Source organism: Dermacentor variabilis, chromosome 2, assembly GCF_050947875.1.
Source record: "Dermacentor variabilis isolate Ectoservices chromosome 2, ASM5094787v1, whole genome shotgun sequence".
Lineage (NCBI taxonomy): Eukaryota > Metazoa > Arthropoda > Arachnida > Ixodida > Ixodidae > Dermacentor > Dermacentor variabilis.
Genome location: NC_134569.1, coordinates 33,989,260 through 34,002,593, shown reverse-complemented (window position 1 = coordinate 34,002,593; position 13,334 = coordinate 33,989,260). Strand labels below are relative to the sequence as shown.

General features: G+C 45.2%; 1 protein-coding gene across 3 annotated transcripts in view; it reads left to right on the top strand.

Annotated features, from left to right (window-relative positions):
• LOC142571623 (igLON family member 5-like) overlaps positions 1–13,334 on the top strand; it is a 423,151-nt gene that overhangs the window by 332,356 nt on the left and 77,461 nt on the right. For all 3 annotated transcript variants that reach the window (XM_075680131.1, XM_075680133.1, XM_075680132.1), the window contains exon 2: positions 322–515. In XM_075680131.1, coding sequence (XP_075536246.1) covers positions 322–515 — 194 coding nt within the window. The remainder of the gene's footprint in view (positions 1–321; positions 516–13,334) is intronic.

Below are 13,334 nucleotides of genomic sequence, written 5' to 3'. Positions count from 1 at the left end.
TTCAGGTATGATCATGAACGCTGGCACCCTTTGCTGGCCCCTTCTGTGTGGCACTGCGGAGGGTGACATCGGCGCTTTGATCTTGTTCGAGTAAATTGTTCGTACGGGCGGCATGTGCCGACCGCTGAGCATTGACAGTTCAATGTGCGTAAAAAACACTTCGTAATAAGCGCACGTTTGCGCGCTGAGTCAGTGAGCCTATCTCACAGAGCTGCACCAAGCATGTACAGTTGAGTGATGCCGAAGCTCATATTGCATTACGTTTGTGCACATAACAATGACACGCGTCTGTCTTTTCTTCTTCTACTTGCGGCTTTTCAGGATTGGCCGAGATGCACAGCCGGTCGAAGCATTACTCACACCGGCTGCGCTCCGGGGGCGGAAGGTCCGTGAGGGCTCCCGACCCGTCCGAGCCATCACCCTACTTCGACAACAGCACCTCGAGGAATGTCACCACGAGCGCCGGCAAAGCAGTATTCCTGCCTTGCAAAGTTCGCCACCTGGGAGACAGAACGGTAAGTGCACATGGCCAAACGATACCGTGCTACTCACCTGTGTACCGAATACACTCCCATGTGTTCGGTGCACTTAAACACAAATGTGCATAAAGAAAGAAACAGAGACCACGTTTTATGATTAATGCACTGTAGAAAACTAAAGACGCACCGTAACTGTCTCTCTCAAGGCGAACACGTGAGCTGTTCGTGTCTCATCATGCCATCAGGTGAAGCCTCCGATTCTCCGACGAACTCTTGCGAAACCTCAGTGTCATCGCCATGTGAAGTGAGTAGTGATAATGCGAGTTTCTGTACATACTAGCTCCAATTTCACAATAGCGTACGCGACAGGCAAAGCGGCGTTCACCTGTCGCCTGGCACGTTATCGCTTCAATGCACTCAAGAGAAGTTATTGCAACATATATAAACCATGCATCGCACTACCGCCAACGCGGATAACCTGCCACACAAACCTGACGTATGCTGGAAGCAAACACTTGCAGCCCAAGTTTTGTGCCGTTTATTGACAGAAAGTCACGCAAAATTTGTCGTATTGCAATATAGCCGGGACTGACAATGTGACATGAAAGAAAGCGATGCTGTTTTTCGCGCCCACGTAGGTAAGCTAATCGGGGAGTGAGCTCTTTCAGTGAAATGTTCTAGTGCCTGTGTTGCTTCATTCTAAGAGTTTCACGTATGTTCCATAAAGCAATCACTAAAGTCCTGGCTAATGATTATTAGCGTGCAATCAGAGAGCGCAGGCAAGTGCAGACCGCTAGCAAGGCTCCGTCATTGCCCCACTTGGAACGCTGAGAAGCGGAAAGAAAAACGAGGAGAGAAAAATTAGGAATCGTTATTTGTAGAAGCTGTAAGTACTGAACAATGTATATACTTGAAAGCTCCCGAAAGAAGCAGTGGTTGATCGTGAGGTTACAACAAGCAGCGATCACCATTAACAATACCACGCTTTGCTCCATGCAGAGTTCCGGCATTGTTTCGTAGGAGTTCCAGTTCTTTGTCGTTTACAATTCTGCTATTTTAATATTATCTACTGGCGTTCAACAGGAAGCTGTGGTGATGAAACTGAGCGAGAATGTTTGTTTACAATAAAGTATGAAAGAGTTGGTTACAGGCCCCATAACAAAAGCCGATTTGCGTATATCTGATAAATCAATCTGATAGGGTAAAGCTGACTTTATCTATCTATCTATCTATCTATCTATCTATCTATCTATCTATCTATCTATCTATCTATCTATCTATCTATCTATCTATCTATCTATCTATCTATCTATCTATCTATCTATCTATCTATCTATCTATCTATCTATCTATCTATCTATCTATCTATCTATCTATCTATCTATCTATCTATCTATCTATCTATCTATCTATCTATCTATCTATCTATCTATCTATCTATCTATCTATCGCGAGTGGCACCGGATAGACTTGTTGCATATGTTTCCTACAAATGAGTGTACGCATCATAGGAAACGGGAAGAAAAACAAGGGACTCACGAGCTGGCTGCGCCTTTTAAAACAAGCTGACACAGTCAATCTGACAAGAATCACTCTCGCTCTTTAGATAAATGTGTGCATTTTCCCCCCAATAAACCTATCTGAGCGAATGTGACGCTTTGCCAATTCACAAAATGCGCAATTATTTATCATTACGTCCGGAATGCTATGTACGGAGCTTCATTCATTCGCTACCTGTATTTTTGGACAGATATCACTGCCACAATCACCAAATTTGGCGACACCACTTTGAAATTTCGTATGGCGAGTGCCATCATATCTAAACGAAAAAATCACGATTTTACTCTCTCTTCGTGATCATAAAGATTGATATTGATTACTTACTTCCTTAGTTTCTGTGCGGGAGGCGACAGGCACATAGCTGACTTGATTGCAAGTTGTTTTTCACTACTTTTTCTTCAAATTATAGGAGGAATTGGCACAGCATTACAGTTTTTTAAAGGTTATTCTTAATATCAAAATAAGAACTTAAACAATGCGACGTGTTATTTATTTCACGTAAATCGGAATGAGCTTGCTCAAAAATCAAAATCAAAGCCACCGACGATCAAAGAAAATTCTTTCAGCAGACTTGTGCGTACTTTGCTTCGTTTAAATAATGGTGAGAACTTCGATGTAGCAACTTCTGACGAGACAGCAATTTGCATATGTTGATGCATTGAATTGACTTGTCTTTTTCTACTTCTGGCTGTCACAGCACCTTTAATGTTTTACTTTCTTTCATTCAGCGTTTGATTTTGTACACTCCGTATACGCAGAATGGTTTTTTTTAATCGAAGTGGCAATACCATAACCCGAAAAAAAGGCTCAGCAGTGTTTTCCATAGCACAGCGCTTAATCAAAGTTTGTCCTGGCACAGAAAGATAAATGCTTTGGGCATCAGTGAACGAGCTGAGGTGGGCATGTTTGTTACTGTAATGTTATCCTTCCCGCATTTATTGTGTGCATGCTTGTTTTCATTTAATTCCATCTCAGAATTGAAACGGATGATCTCTTGTAATGAGTCCGGGCGGATAGTACTTGTTTTGTTCCTTTTCATAGCAAAGCGAGAAATCAAGCTATTATGAATTGAAAATAAATACAGAAAAATAAGTGTATTTTTTTTGTGTCTCAAGGAAGTGAAGGATAACTGATGATAAACTAAAGGAGGCGGATGCCATCCATGCGTCCAGATAATGCTACAGGCAATTAATGAATCTCTAATGATTCACGGGCTTGTGTGAAAGAAGGAAACCCTGCATAAAATTATAAACTTCTTCCCCACACGAATAAAAAGAAATTGAAACGAGTAAGAGGATAATGCTTGATTGTGAAATTAATTGCGAAAGGAGAGCTGCGCCTTGGGCAGGTTGGCACGGCATTTTTTGAAACCACTAGTACGGCGCAAAAGCATGCGGGAACAGCAAGGGGACGCATGCACAAGTGCGTGTCCTTTTACTGCATCCCGCGTTTCCGCGCACTGCGAGTTGTTTTGAAAAGTGCAGAAAGCGCAGCTATATGTGACACCCACCTGCACGTTTTTCAACGAGCGTAATAATCAATGGCGAGCCTATTTTACGGCTGGGGTAAATCCTGGTAGCTTGTTGCACGCCGAGTCAGACCCCTAGAAGAAGTGCTGTTGTTATCGTTTTGAACTGGTCGAAATCCGCGCACAATCAAGGTAACACAAAGGTGATTGTGACGAGGGTGCGTACGAATATCAATACTAGAGCAGCAAAGAAAAATAAAGGGAGACTGGTGCTTGGACACGCTAACCAGAGCACCAACCAACTGTTGCCAGTCGTCTGAGACAGCTGCTCAGATGAGGCCACAACAAGCACTCGTTTCATGTTTCGGAAATTAACAGCGCAAACCAGACAAGGACGAAGGAAAAGAGCACGACACTGGCGCTTAAGTACTCATTTAAGCCGTTTTCTTATCACTGTATTAGTTCGTTTGTGCAGTTCCTGCATCGTGAACATCCCTGTTACGTATGTCCGTGCGAGTGCGTCAGCGAACGAACAATATATTTGGCGGATTTGGCTTTATCCTAACATATGCCAGGCATCTTCAGTACTTGCTTTATTCCGCAGCAAACTCATCCGGAATCCAGCTTTGTTGCTAAGTTGGATATAACTTCATTTCATCTTTCTTGAAATTTTTACGCCATGACATCGCTCGCCTTTATTGTATAGTTTGTTTGCCTTTTTGTGCTCTCTGATTTTTTGTGCATGACTAACCATTTCGTTTCCATCCTCGATACCGCCGTCGTATACAGGAGCACCGACAGAGAAGGTGTCACCGTCATTAGACGCGCTGTCGGCTGCCTCAAAATTTCTCGCTACTTTCAGACACGTGCAGCTACTAAGCGAAACCGAGTAGCATTCCTGTATAATACAGACTCTAAGTTTCTTTACTTGCTTTCTTTTTTTCTCGTCAAAGCCTTAGTTTGAAATGTCGCACTGCGGCGTCGTTCTTCGCGTGTCGTAGCTTAACAGTGCTCGCGCTCTTATGTCTATTTCGCGTTGTTCCTCCCGTCGCACCGAATTCTTTGAGCACGCGCGCGTACCTTTTCCGGAGCCCTGTTTCGGGCGCTGAAGCTAGTTCTCTCTTTTGCAAGAGCGCGCGCGGCGGCACCTCTTCCGCCAGCATAGAGAGCGGCGCGTGCTCCTGCATCCTCAAGGCATTATTATTCAGGCCGCACTCGAAGCCCCACCAGGGCTGCTCGATTCGGCCCGAAAAACATGTGAGACGCAGTGAAACCGCAGTGAAACCGCAGTTGAGCACTCGTCAGAAAGATGAAAAAGAAAAAGAAGAAGAAAAAGGAAAAAAAAACGAGAAAAATGGAAAGAAGCAGAAGAAAGAAAATAGGATGAAGGCAAGGAACACCAGGAGAGAGGGTACAGAAACCTCCGCGGACTGTGCTGCTCGTGCAGACGGTATTCTTCTCCTTCAGCGCTCGCTTCTTGCGCCATAGCACGGAGACGAATGGAATAGAAGCAAGGACAGGGACCCGCTACAAAGTGCGGAGGTTAAAGTAAAATAGAGCGTAACTTGCATCAACCAAGCAAGCGAGGAAGACTAGCGGCGTGTTCGGGAACAATCGCGCAGTCAGCTCGAGGAGTTTGGGCTTTGCTACGCCACTGCGGCTCTACAGCGGCGTCGGCCGTCGAAGCTCCATTGTTGTGATCGAAGGACTGTCGCGCGGGCGTTGTTGCCTTGCTGCGTGTACGCCTCCCGACGCTTTGTGTGACGGCCTAATGGTGGCTGGAGGGCTCGCGCTTTTGTGAAAAAACCTTTCTTTGGCCCTGGAACGGGCGCGCAGAGAGGCTTGTTACGCTCTCTTCAGGACTAAAAAAAAAAAAAAAAAGTAAGCGTAGGGAGGTGCGCGCGATGCGGCTTCCGGTCGCGGTATTATGCGGACGTTTAGGGGTGGGCTTACAGGGTAACAAGCTGCGAGCGTTGTACTGTAGGTACGCGGGGGTATTGCCAAATAGCGGGACACACATTTACTACACGCGAGAGCTTGCAGCAGAGCAGCATGTGGCCTTTGAATGGCAAAAGCATTAGCTTATGTAGGAGTCTAGGGCGGTGATATTTTTTTTTGCAAGGCAGGAAAGAGATATTATGTAGTTATATGGTTTTACCTGCCAAAACTACGATCCGATTATATAAAAAAAATTAAATTGTGGGGTTTTACGTGCCAAAACCAATTTCTGATTATGAGGCACGCCGCAGTGGAGGACTATGGAAATTTTGGCCACCTGGGCTTCTTTAACGTGCACCTAAATCTAAGTACCACGGGTATTTTTGCATTTCACCCCCATCTAAATGAGGCCGTCGTGGCCGGGATTCTACCCGCGACCTCGTAATTTGCAGTCCAACACCATTGCCACTAAGCGGAAAGAGAGATAAAGGCAAACGAAAGAGAGAATATCTCGGGTTGGCTACCCTGTACCGGGTAAGGGGAAAGGGATGTGACGCCCACCACACACGTACGTACACACACACGCACAGAATACAGAACCGTTTCTGTGAGCGCAGTCGCAGTCTGCGAAGGCGTTGCATAGTGTTACTCAGTGTCAACGTCCCAGTACTACATTCTGCGTCACACAGTGCACAGTCACAACTTGCCGCACAGTCCCGTGTCTTTTATACAACGCAGCAGTGGCTCGCATTGATGTTCGTGTAGGCCAATTTCCAAGGCTGTTTTTTTTTTTTTGTCAAGTAGCCTTCTGAAGCTCGTGTTATAGCGGCATGGTATGTATGCCTGGCCTAAGAACTCATCTGCAAAAGCGCCACGTTCGCTTCTCATATAGCCTGTTCATTAAAAAAAAAAATTGGGAGGAGGAGGAAGGAGAAAAGCAGAAGGCAGGGAGGTTAACCAGAATAACGGCCGTTTGGCTACCCTAGACCGGGGTAATGGGAAAAGGGGAAACAGAGATCACAGGGCGAGTGAGGAGGGAAGGGAAGAAGGAAATTGCGGTGAGTTCGCTGACGCGTGTGGTCTTACAGAAATTGCATTGATAGTCACAGATGGTCACACAAACCCGTCGTCCTTAAGAAGCACAAAAGCGCGTTCACCGCTTTATGGGCCGACGGGCGATGGGGGCAGTGTTCCAGCAGCACCTGCACAGAAATCGGTCGATTGTCCAATTTTTGGAAAGCTTTGGCAAGTTCTTGTCTCTCTGGGGCAAATCGTGCACAGTGGCACAGCAGGTGGTCGATGTTTTCTTCGGCACCACACACCTCGCATGCTGCACTGTCAGTCATTCCAATTAATGTAGAGTATGCCTATGTGAAGGCAATTCCTAACCAAAAGCGACAGAGAAGCGCAGATTCACGTCGAGGAAGTCCGAGTGGAGGTCGGAGTTGCAGGGAGTGGTTTAGTCGGTGTAGTCGTGTAAGTCGTAAGTTTGGCGAGCTCCACTCGGTCACTGTGAGACTGCGTGCCAGGTATCGAAGCTGCCTTGCAGCGTCTGTCCTCGAAAGCGGAATTGGAACGCTGTGCTCTTCTGGATGTGCTGTGCGAGCAGCGTTATCGGCGGAATCATTGCCACTGATTCCGCAGTGGCCAGGTACCCATTGAAAAACGACCTCATGACCTTTTTGTTGGACGTCATGGTAAAGTTTCACGACTTGGTATGCCAATTTGTCATGACATCCGTGTCGGAGAACTGACTGCGTGCACTGTAATGCCAGTTTTGAATCGCAGAACACAGCCCATTTTCTAGATCTTTCAGAATCAATGAATTCCAGTGCTCGACGCAGGGCCGTTAGTTCTGCTGCCGTTGAGGTCGTGACATGCGATGTCTTGAAGCGCAGTGTCAATCCTCGCGGTGGTATAACCACGGCGCCACCAGAACTGCACGACGTAGTCGATCCATCGGTATAGATGTGCACGTGGTTGCTGTACTTTTCATGCAAAAGAAGTGAGCTCAGCTGTTTTAGAGCAGGGGCCGGTAGATCTGTCTTCTTCTGTAGTCCTGGAATCACTGTATGTACTTGCGGACGGCTCAAACACCACGGAGGAAACGCTGGCTTGGCCGCAGGTGCGTACCCTGTAGTAAATGAACGCACGATGTGCACTGACAATACCGCTAAATGTCGAGCAGGGCCTTGCAGCAGTGAGGCTCGCCAAGTGGCGAAAAGAGGTCCTAGCATAATGCCTGAGATGCATACGCATTGTCTCAACGGTAATGTGCGTCGTGATTGGGTAATCCTGCGCAAGGGCAATGGTTTCAGCCGTTGATTCACTGCGTGGTAAGCCAAGACATATCTTAAGGGCTTGGACTTGAATACTCTGAATAGTACGCAGGTTAGTCTTGCTGGTGTTAGATATTGCAGGTAGGCTGTATCGCAGGAATCCAACGAACAACACCATGTACAGCTGTAACATAGCGGGTATAGATACTCCCCAACTTGTTCCTGCAAAGAACCTGAACAGGTGAGAAATAGCAGTCAGCCGCTTTTCCACGTAATTGACATGCGGAGTCCAAGACAGGTCTCTGTCAATTACGACTCCCAAGAACCTGTGACTTCTGCTGTATGGTATAAGTTGTCCGTTAATGGATACGCCGTAACCAGACATTGGCTTCCTCGTGAATGCTATCATTGCGCACTTTCCGCATGAAATTTCAAGTCCTTGTTCACGAAGGTAGCAAGATGTCATTGTGGCTGCCTTCTGAAGCCGAGCGCGAAGCTGAAGTCGTGTCACACCTGATACCCAAATGCATATGTCGTCCGCATAGATGGAAAGTCGTACCGTGCTTGGGAGGTTGTAAACTAATCCACTGAGGGTGAGATTGAAAAGAGTCGGGCTAAGCACTCCGCCTTGAGGGACTCCTCGGCTACCGTAATACTCGGATGTCGGGTCATTTCCTGTGTGCACGTAGAATGGTCTGCTCTGTAAGTAGTTGCACACCCACATATACATCTTACCACCAAGTCCGACGGCTTCTAAAAAAATTTGAATTATCTAAACAAACCTCCTGTATTGAGCTTCACAGCAGTGATGTACATGCTCTGATAAAATATGCTTGAGCATTAAGAGGGCACGTGTTACATCTAAAGATATAGCATACAGCAATTATCAGCCTATACTGCCTCTGTACATTCGTGCAACTCACATTGTTTTCACCCCCATATTATTCTTCTGCGTGTCCTACATCTTCATTCATGTCTTCCATGGTGCACCAATTTAACTCTCCCATTTAACAATACTTCTTAACTTCCCTGCAAGCTTGTCAGAGAGGCTCATCATGAACGACCACAGGAAGTAGAACAACATGACTTATCAAGGCCATTATCCACAAGGCATAATCTAAAGAAGATAACGTTTCTGGCTTCTCACAAGTAGTATTTTTATACTTTCGCTGGTTTATTTTTCTTTTCACTTTGTCTGTTTCTCCTGGTCGCAGCAGCCGCTTTAACTTTATCGTCTCCCCTACGTTTTCTGGGTACACTTCGCACAATAACTGTCCACGCTGCCTGATTTAATCAGCAAGAGTGAAATTCTCTGAAGGGAAATCCCCAATAAAAGGGGAGACGCATAAAACTAAGGAAATAGTTACGCTATTTGTTTCTTCAGTGTACCTAGCCACCTGCCATTTCGATCTACCTTAACTGCGTCTCGTAGCTTCCGTAGCTTTCTTTTACGGGGCCCATCACGCCTTTCCCGCGTAACAGGCTGTTTTCTTTCGTTTTCTTTTTTTTTTTGTTTACGCGCGTGTATATCAGGCGTGCTTCCACTTCCTGTCTCTTGCTTAGCTGAGTGGGCAATGCACCTCATTATGCCCGTGTCGGGTTGCGCTTTACTTGACTCTCTACGCATCGCTTTTCTTTTCTTTCTCTCTTTTTTTTTCGTGCACTTCGCGACCACGCAACAGAATCTTGGCCCGCTTCGAGCTGTTCTCCAGCGCGACCACTTCCGTTCACTTGATAGATGGGGCTGCGGGCGAGGATATTTAGTAGCTCGGAGCGTCTAGCTCAGCCCTTGCGCAACTGGCCATTGTTTATACGTGCCTTTATCGACATTTCTCGCCGCATATCACGTTTGCCGCGCTACACTGTTGCTTTGGGCTTGGCCGACGCATGTTTGCGAATATTGTAGAATTTTCTTGTGTGTAGCCCATTACAGCGATAAATAGCACAGAAGCAATGTAGAGACAAGTAAAGCAGTACTTAACGGAAAAGGCAAATCTGTCTAAAGACAAAGACTGAAAAATGAAATTAATAAATAGGAAGGAAAAGATGGCGTGCCGATTTAAAGCTCAGGTCCTCTATATTATGTTTAGGAGATTGTAGTGCCTTTAATTAGCGCCGACCACTCTTTTTACAAAAAAAAAATACACCTTGTGAAGGTCACAGGAATGGAAAAATTACATAAAGGAATGCACAGCTAAACTTCAATACGAGGTTTGTTGGGAATACGTTAAATCCGTTAAGGTTTCTAATTTAGTGGGAAAGATAGAGTGTGAATATTGAGCAAAGTGTATTTGGAGGTCATCGATAGGTACGAGATTCGTGGTCATATGCCAGGGATATTCGACTGCCAGGCTAGTACATTGGTGGTCGCCACTGTGTGTCCTTAGTATGTGCAATAAAACAAATGCCTGTGTGTATGTAAATCACTCACTGCCTGCCAAGTGGTAGCACCTTATCACATGTTCTTATGATTTAACTAACAAGACAAGCTCAAGACAGACGTGCTGAATCACCCAGCACTTTGTCTCAGCCACTGTCGTCATTACTTATAATTATTTAGTAGCAGTATTGCAATGTAGATCAATAACGCGTATTAAGGAGACTCGTTCACTATGGTATAGGGCACAAGAGAAAGTAAGTCAGGAACGCCAACAGCCGCTACTCATCATGAGTCTGATTAGCTCAGCCTTGACAGAAAGGACTGCAAATCATCACGACAATTTGGGTGGGTTATCATTGATATCGCTAAAGCAGAAACGTCATTTTGGCACACGTACGCAAACGCAAAGATTGCATGGCACTCAGGAAATGCAATAAGCTATCAAGTGTTATGCTCAGCAGGAAACATAAAGGCAACAGACATTGTCTGAAGACAATTTTCTGTGTATATTCATGCGTCCCATTTCATTAATGAGAGAAATTCAAACATAGTGGAATTACTTCCTAGTATGTCTCCCGTGTTAAAACTTAAAAATCAGAAAGTCACACGTTTCACGCGTTAGCAAGAACGGCACATTCCATCACGAAGGAAACCGATGCTGCCTAACCTGACCGACGAAGAAGTGGCGTCGACCCACTTTATCATCAGCCGTCGCCGGTCAGTGTGATCCCTTCGGATCTTGTTTCAACCCCTGGTACAACTGTGCATTGTTCGGTATGGGCCGCAGAAGATGCTGCAGCAAAATAAAATGACAAGAAAAAGCGACAGGAGAAGAGCAAAAAGGCTCGACTAGTCCGTCTTTCCGGGTGAAAGATTACGACTCCTCCCTGGGAACGAGAGAGCGTCGTGGGGCCAGATTTCTAGCCTGCGTCATTTGTGCCGCAGCGCTCCTAGCGGGGACGGCGCATATCCCTGTGCCGGCTGCTGCATTTCCACGCAGCGTCTTTTGTCTTCTGGGATCGCTCTCGCAGATAGAATTTGTTGCTGTAGAAGTTGGTTTCTAATGGTGGGCCTCTGTTGGAGGACTTTGTCCGCTGGAGCCAGAGCTTGAGCTCCTACTGTGCCAAAAGCACGAGCGAGCACACCGCTATTCCCCTTTCTACACTCTGGCTGCGGCTGTAACGATTCCTTAATTTGTCCTTGCAAAGGCAGACCTTTTGCCGAGTACTGCCCAAGCTAATCAGTAATGAAGTATTGTTAGGCGAAAGTGTACTGTGCTGCGCACAGCTGCTGCAATCTTTAGCCTCGAGAGATCCGCAAAATTTGTCAATGTAAGCGCAAGAATTTACTTGCTGTCTTCACATGGATAGTTGTCCAATAATGTATGCATGTCTGAAATTTAACGAAAATGACGCCGGGCCACCAAGTTTCCGTGCGTAAATTTAAGGAACACTTTTATTTCGCTTTCTTTTCTTGAATTCCTCTTCCTAACACAGCGCTCAATGTTTTTAATGACTTGAATGCATATAATCGACTATAAAAACAATTCTTATGTCTTAGCCATTTTGTTTTTGCCAACTTCGCAATTAGAACTATATATATATATATATATATATATATATAAGGGGCAACAAATGGGAAATTACTTGTGCTTTCTGAATGAAATAAAGAAGCGGTAAACGTGGTGTTGGCTTCTTACGGTGTGCGTAACAAAAAATCGGGCCCCTCAGTTAGCCACCTTTCTTTCGTTTCTATCAATATATATATATATATATATATATATATATATATATATATATATATATATATATATATATATATATATATATATATATATATTTATATACACGCTCATGCCGCCACTGCAGTCCTTGCCATAACGTATATGCACAATAGGAAGCAGTACTGTACCCACGTTCACTAGACAACAGAACAGCGTTCAGTGGTATTCTGCACATGGACTTGGCAAGGAACACTGGAAGTTCATGAAGACAGCATGGAGAAAGATTGATTGATTCGTGAGGTTTACAATGTCAAAGCAACACTGAGGCTACGAGAAATGCCATATGCGGAATAATTTTGATCACGTGGGGCTCTTTAACGTTCACGTAAATCAAGAAGAAAAATACCTTGCACTTACAATAATCGAGACGAATTGGAAAGCATACGCCAGCGCTGTCCTAGAAACATTTATTTATATGTCAACATACTAAAGCCATTGTATTTTGTCCACTCAGTCGAAACAAACAAAAATGAATGAGTACTCTCCAGGGCTTTGCGCGCTACTCTTGCAGCGGTGTAACTAGCGGTCACTTATTCGCCGCAAGGACTTACTCAAGAAAATATCTATAAAGCCTTGAGATTTGTTCCATGAATTTCATTACATGAGTCAAGTATGTTACTTTTCTGGATGTTCCAGCTTTGTTTATAAGTTCCTGTGCTAGTGAGCAGTCTCATATCTGGCGAAATATAAATCAGTTTCCCAACGATAATGTGCTCTCTGTTTTATTTTACGCTTTGCCATTGTGCCTCAGAATCGCCTCTGCCCAGGCTTACCTCGTGCGATTGACGGTGGGCACGCCTCAAAGAACGCATCCAATCATTATCTAAAAATTCATTGGAAAACTTCCGCCGTATTTTCCATTAGAGAATGGGGCGTCGTAACAATTCGATTAGGACAATGCAGACAGTAAAGTGCAGCAAGATGCGTGCTCCTTTCGGGTTCACTCATCGAACGCCAGAAGAGCACGCATTTCATCGAGCCCCACGTACGTGGCTCGATGAAATGCCCCGTGGGGGTTATCGTTGCTTCACTTGCCAACAGAAGGCGATGGCCCTGAAGATATTACGGGGAGAGGCCCAAGGACTTGCAGCTGTCACGCAAATTTCATCATCAGGTACATGTAGCCCTAGCGACCGTTAATTTGTGTCCTTATTCGAGGGGAATAACGACCTGAACGTTGAAGGTTTGCACTGTGAAGCCACCGATTACATTCACTGCTATGCTTAGGTGCGTAGCTGAGTAGCAGTCAGCCGCGTTCATATATAGCTATGTTTCGAGCACTATCTGGACTTTACTAATTCTCACATGTGCCTAAAGAGATAATTTCTATTCGAAACATACGCTTGGAAAGTGCGGCATGACTCGCGCGGCAACTCTTGGAAAGAAATACAACATTTTAAGCATTTTCTGGAAGTCATGCTGCGCTTTCTGCTAATTTATAAGATTT